This window comes from Arachis ipaensis, chromosome B06, assembly GCF_000816755.2.
Source record: "Arachis ipaensis cultivar K30076 chromosome B06, Araip1.1, whole genome shotgun sequence".
NCBI lineage: Eukaryota > Viridiplantae > Streptophyta > Magnoliopsida > Fabales > Fabaceae > Arachis > Arachis ipaensis.
The window spans coordinates 271844-278583 of record NC_029790.2 but is presented as its reverse complement, the minus strand read 5'-3'; the positions used below and the strand labels follow the sequence as shown (position 1 = coordinate 278583).

The 6740-nt window shown below is 34.3% G+C and overlaps 1 protein-coding gene across 3 annotated transcripts; it reads right to left on the bottom strand.

Moving 5' to 3' along the window:
• LOC107645324 (la-related protein 1B) lies at nt 1644-5902 on the bottom strand. Of its 3 annotated transcripts, none has more exons than XM_016349327.2 (6): nt 4912-5902; nt 3908-4472; nt 3664-3832; nt 3477-3567; nt 2309-2380; nt 1644-2208 (listed from the first exon to the last, which is right to left on the bottom strand). In XM_016349327.2, exons 1-6 carry the CDS (start codon nt 5437-5439, stop codon nt 1978-1980), a joined length of 1656 nt encoding a protein of 551 aa, XP_016204813.1. In that variant the 5' UTR covers nt 5440-5902; the 3' UTR covers nt 1644-1977. The 3 variants fall into 3 exon arrangements, with proteins under 3 accessions (XP_016204813.1, XP_020959269.1, XP_020959271.1); XM_021103612.1 differs by having other exon boundaries at nt 1997-2213; nt 2251-2380; XM_021103610.1 differs by lacking the exon at nt 2309-2380.

Here is a 6740-nt window from a genome sequence, read left to right as displayed (position 1 = left end):
AAATAAGTATAAATAAAATTTATGCTATTTTTTTGTTAGTATTTTCTATTTATTTTTTTATCCAAGATAGTAATTTCATTAATAGAAAAAATAGTAATTCCAAAATCAGCTGACAATCCTTGGCAATGCTAAAAGAAGTTACAGAGGAAAAACATGAAGATAACTTTACCAATTCATTAATCTACTTCATTGTAATAAAGTTTGATTAATTTCTTTTTGGTGGAACTTTTCCATTTCTACCCCCGGTGCATGTAGTGTTTTCTACTTTTACCAATGAGTTAGTTGAGTATAAAAAATATGAATTACCATACCATTTCTCCATGGAATTAGCACTGTATAAAAGTGAGAGTCATTAATAATATATGAACCTACATTAAATTCGTAGTTGACAATCAAGTTCATAATTACTACTATTTAAGATGAGAGAACCAAGGCACAATACCATAAGACAAGGAAAAAGGAGATGTATCACTTCTCCTTAGAGATATACATTAGCGAGATTAGTAGTTTTTGACTTTTCGTTTACTAGTTACTACTTTGCATTTGCAGACTCGATCCTTGCTACTAACTTGCAAGTTGCAACATTAACCAAGAGCAATTTTCCACCTTATGGAAGGGATTTCTCGGAAGATTTTCTTATGGAAAAATTCCCACATATATAATATAGGTATATTATTAGTAAGGGTAAAGTATACTTTTCGTCTCTGAAGTTTGGTAAAAGTTTCAAAAATACCTCTAAGTTTTATTTTATTTTAATTTTGTCCCAAAAGTTTTCAATTTGTATCAAATATATTCTCGATGGCTAAATTTTCAAAAAATTTAAGACCAATCTAACAATAATACAAGAAAATTATGTTTAATTTGTTTGTGTTAAGGGTTGTTCTTATGAAATTGTTGTTGAATTGGACTTAAATTTTTTGAAAAATTAACCATCAAGGGTATATTTAATGCAAATCGAAAACTTCTGGAATAAAATTAAAACAAAATAAAATTTAGGAGTATTTTTAAAACTTTTATCAAATTTCAGGAACAAAAAATATACTTTATCATTTTAGTAACTATTAAGACAAGATGTGTAGTCAGTAGTGTGTGAACATTGCAACAACTTCATCACATAATCTTCATTGTTTTTTATACAACAAATAAAATAATATAATAAATGTTTCACGCAATTAGCGTGGGGTTTGGGGATTTAAGAAGCATTACGAGCATATCTTGATCGATCCCACTGCTTTATGAAAATCCCAGAGGCTTTCGAGTTTGATTGTGTTAATTTAATTAGAGAATACATGTTTTTATGTAAACATATCAAAGATCAAATAAAACATAAAACCCTCTTCAATTCAAAGATCAAATCAAACATAAGACACTCTTCAGTAAATAATGGCTACTCCATCAAGATTTTATTATTGTCATCATATAAAGATACTTCATTTTAACCATTAGATGATAGGTTATAGGACTTGATTTTATTTGAAATAAAAATATTACCTTTATTTAAAGTGTTGCTAAACAAATAAGTCACACTTTTTAGACAAGAATCATCATAAGAAGATATTTTTGGTATCTTCACGGGAGTAGTTGCCTCATTAAATAACTTAAAACAAATTTACATAGTAACCATCCAATGAGATATCCACACATGCCACCATAAATCAATAACATTAAATATGCCTCAATCAAAATTCTCAATTTGTCTGTCCAATTTCATAATCTTTTAACTTTAGATCGTAACAATTGTGAACAATTTTTATTTGTTTCCACAACTCAAACTCAATTACGATCAAAATCGAACTCAGCAACCGTAGGAAGGATTAACTTCCATGCAACCTCTGTTCCCATCACCTCAAAGAAAAAAAAAAGGGAGAGAGGGGCATTGAAGAAGAAAATGCCAAAAATCAGATATTGCAATGCTGGATACTAGAAGCCAGACAAGGCTAAGAAATTTAGAGTGGGGTAGATTATGTAGGTACAGTTCTAATTCTTGTTGACAAGAGCAGCAGAATCATCACCATTTGAGATTTGAGTAACACCAGACGACTCGACTGTACCTTCAATTTTAGCTGCTTCTTCCAAGGTGATTGTTTGAAAATTAGCTGCAAGGTTATTGAAATTTGGTCCACCAGTAGATATTGAACTGGAATCTGACCGAAGATGAGCAGCTGGCAGCCATCTCATCCACTCATTATGCCTCCTTAGCTTGTCACCCTGCAAGTTATGCAAGTTATCAAAGGGACAAAAATATACTCTTACCAATATTGGTGAATAGATCCACTAATAAATTTGACATAAGATATTAGGAACTTACTTGCACTTCAACAATAGCTGAACCTCTTAATGAATCCAGTATCAATGGGATGTTACTTGTTAAATTTTTAACCTGTTAAAAACATTTCATACAATACAAAACCACAGCTAAGGTGTTTGATATTTAAGAAAAATATGTCATCGCAAAATTAGGCGCTGAAGCTGAAACTTACAATTATTGCACCATGAGAATCAGGAAAAAGGTAAGAAATTTGCTTTGTAATAACAAAATATTAGTGAATAGTATTAAAGCAGAGTATAAATGAACAAAATATTCATTCACTACAATAAAATCTATTTTTAACCTCATTGTTTATGAATCAAAATGGCAATGTTGCAATTAGGGCCTAACCAAAATTACTCTATACTCATAGGATGAATCTTTCACCCAATGGAGAATGGAATTAGTTTCCTCCAACCCCCTCCCCCTCCCAAAAAAAAAATTAAACGATTTCAAATATATGTAAAGAAAACTTAAGGGTTCCATCCATCATAACACTGTAACATCATGTATGTTCATTACAGAGATTCCAACAAAAAGATCAACCAAAAGGATAATGAGAAATCTAAAATTTGAGGTTTTGCACAAGCAACATTTGAAGAGTATTAAAAAGAATAATGCTACACATCCAACTCTTTTTGTTTAACTTGGTTCATAAAAAGACTTGGATGTGTAGCATTACTCTATTAAAAATTTACGAATGGGATTTCAGACCATCAATCATGCAGTACAAGAGAATATAGTACATCTAAATTTCAAATAAACAACTCCTATTTGCTAATACCACTCCAGCCAGATGGAGTGGTACTAGTGGTACTACTTCAATTATGACTCGATATATATTTGGCAAGAAGCCAAGAACAACAAAATCATACAAATAAAAGGAAATACATACTTACTAGGTGAAAAGACACCAAGGCATAGATCCTAGGTATATAACAAACTTACAACAGAAAATGTTAGGCCGACTAACAATTAACATAGTAAAACAGAATATTATTCCATTCACATACATGCAAACCGTTTCAGTTACTAAGATTTACTCACCAATATCTATAAATCTTACTTACCATTCAAAAACCAACTTATAAGATGTAAGCATATATTCAAATTCCCTACAAGAAAGATGCATGAAGTATTGCTTATTATTAAGCCACAATCAACTTACGCGAGGAAAGTTTGCTATCAACGTAATGGGAACCCAACCCTGTTCATCCATGTTGGACCTTAAATATTCATCTTTTACTAAATTAGCATCACTGCAAAAAAAATTAAAAAAAAAGAAGCATAAATAAAGTATTAAACTGTCAAAAGCTTCTTAACAAAATAACAGATAGACATCCAAATAAATTCACCTAAAGTAGTATTCAATTTGCTTGATAATCATATTGTTAAGAGGAGAAGAAGTTTCTGCATGGAAGAACATCGTAGGAGGAGGAGGAGGAGAAGGAGGAGTAGGAGTGGAAGGAAAGAATGGCATGCTCCTCATGGGATCTACTTGTACTGGTGAAACATATAATAAGTCTGAAGTGGAAATAAAGGAGCGTTAGTAACAAATCAGTTATCAGTAACACATCTAGAAAGGGAGATAACACTCACCTGGACCATGGAAGCCCATGTGGTTAGCATAGGGTGAGGATCCAACATGTGCAGGGTTAACAAATGAAGGAGCATTCGGTGGTGGGTGCCTCAATATTCCCCCTGGTTGGTGTACATGAGCATCTCTAGCATTCCCATAATTGGCACGATCATGATCACGCCTACTACCATAATTATTATGATAGGAGCCATCTCCCCTAGGATGGGACCCAAAATTACCCCGGCGAGATGAACCCCGATGTTCAGTCATTGGAGGCACAAAATTCCCAACAGGTGGTCTTGCATCCCAGGTATTACGACGATAATGATCTCTTGGAGAATGGTCTGGAGCTCCCGGCATGACATTACCGTAACCAATTGCAGGTGCAGGAACTGGGTATACAGGAAAGGGCGGTGGAGGTGGCGCAACATTGGGAAAGCCGCTTGAAGAAGGACCAGACCCAACGCTGCTGCCACCTCCACGCTTCATTGGTCTTTGCCTATTAGGTATGTTATAAGTTGTTGCAGAGTTGGGTTTTGCATGGCTAGTAGCTTGTCTTTGGGGAGAGTTCGAAGTTACAGGACCCTACAGAACAATAGCAAGGTCACACAAGCATATAATACTTAGTAGCTACCATTCTTAGCGTGTAAATACATATAAACCCCTTGTTTATGAGAAATATACTTATACTTACCAGAGAATGGCATAACACTTAATAAAACAAGAAACAATCTTAATTGTCTTTACATGACAAACCCTATGACCACATCATCCATACACTAAAATTTTTCCCCTTTTCAATTGTACCCATATTCTAAACTATGTAGTCACATGTAGGATTCACCATATCTGCTTTGTGTTTGCTTCTCTTATATCAGTATGATTTTATTATCAGCTGTTTCGCACACATAGTAACTAAATCTAAGTTGGCATCTAAGACGGGAAGCATGAAAAGATCAAAGGGAATCTTCTTGGTTTCAATGATCAACATTCAATAGAATCAGGGCATGGATTGGAATCAAACCTGAGATGTGGAGAGCGATGCATCTAAGGCAGTCTTGGAAGATGGTTCAGCCGCCAATTTGGGAGTCCCTTTGGTAGATTCAGACAGAGCAGGCCATGACCCTCCCATCACAAGACCGGCCTCAGATACGACGCCGTTTGAAGGCTTGTTCCAAGCGGGTTTCTTAGACCTACCCGCATTGCCCTCACCGCCATCGGAGCTATCGGGAGGAGCTGCCACAACACTCCTGTTGTCCACCGGCGGCGAGACAGCTACTGCCTTTGGGGAGGAGGAATCTGAAGAAGGCAGCTGCTCCGGGACTGACGCGACGCTGGCAGCAAGGGAGGAGGAGGAGGAGGCAGACGATGGTGGCGGTGGCGGCGGCGATTGGGGAGTCCCGGCAGTGGATTCAGGCTCGGCGCCGCGGACAACCTGAGCCCATGGAGAAGGGAGATTTTTTCGCGGGAACTTGGGGCTGTCGGATTCAGGTGGCACCGCCGTCATCGGCGGGGAGTGGTGGTTAGAGGAAGATTCCGTTGTGTTAACCATTGCCAATTAGGGTTTCTAGTTCTCCTCAAATTTCTGTATTCTTTTTATTTTATTCTTTTACAAAGTGAAACTAAGAAAGTGCGGAGATTGTGATTGTGATCAGTATAATAGAAGAACCCAACGAGAGGATCAAATAAATAATAAATCAGAAAAAAAAGTAAACCTAAGGAAAAAAGAAAAAAAATTATAAAAATAAAATAATCAAGGTTTGTGTCTAGGCGAAGAACTTTGGGGGTTATGATAGAAGGTAGAATATGAAAATAAAAACACTGCAATCTCTCTTCAGTCTTCTCAAGTCACAGCACAAAAAACCTGCGATCTCTCTCTTTCTCTCTCTGCCCCTTCTTTGTTTTGTTTTGCTCTGCTTTGCGGCTCAACAACACCACCACAAGCAACACACAACAAACAAAGTGTTAGTGTTATCAAAAACCTATTTATGTCTCACCGTACCCTCTGTTTAATTTATCACCCCCCAGTTTTAGTCATGCTTAATAAGCTAATCAAATCCGGAATCGATCCTCTCAATTTTTTTTTACAATTAAAAGAGTAAAATATAATCTTTTATCATTAATTTTGTAAGTGTGATCAATAATAAATATGAAAAAAAAAAAATAATAAATAACTAAAAATCATACTTTACACTCTTAATTTTTTTTAACAATTGAAAAGATCTATTTCCGTATAATTTATGTAATTAATTTTTACCGTATATAGAATTGAGTTGGGATTGAAACTAGATTAATTATTATTATTATTATTATTATCAGACAATTTATATAGCTGGAAAAAGTGCATATCAATGCTCTTAATTGTGAAAGATCACAGGTGATTTTGGGAATATGGGCAAGATTAAACAAATTATTAGATAAGAAAAATAAGAAGATAAACCATAAAACAAATATAAACTTACAAATAACAATGAGATAAAAGATAAACACATAATTATCTCCTGGAAAGGAGAACCAAAAAGAAAAAGATAAACTCTCAGATAAAAATGAGGTACAGAAAGTTGAAATATAATCCGAAATTTAGATGGATTGAATATCTTGAAAATTTTAATTTTGATTTGTTCATATTCTCTTTTAGTTTTAAGTTTATCTTTTCTCCTTTAAATAAAAAGCAAGACATAAATTATAATTCCTCTTCTCAAAAAAGGTATGCATATTTGAGATATGTATAACATAAACTCAATAACTGTATACACATTGAATATGTCACTTCTTATAAATCTTTAAATTTCATTAAATAAAAATTGAAGACGCTATAAAAGAAAAAGACTTTAATAAATATAAAATACATTA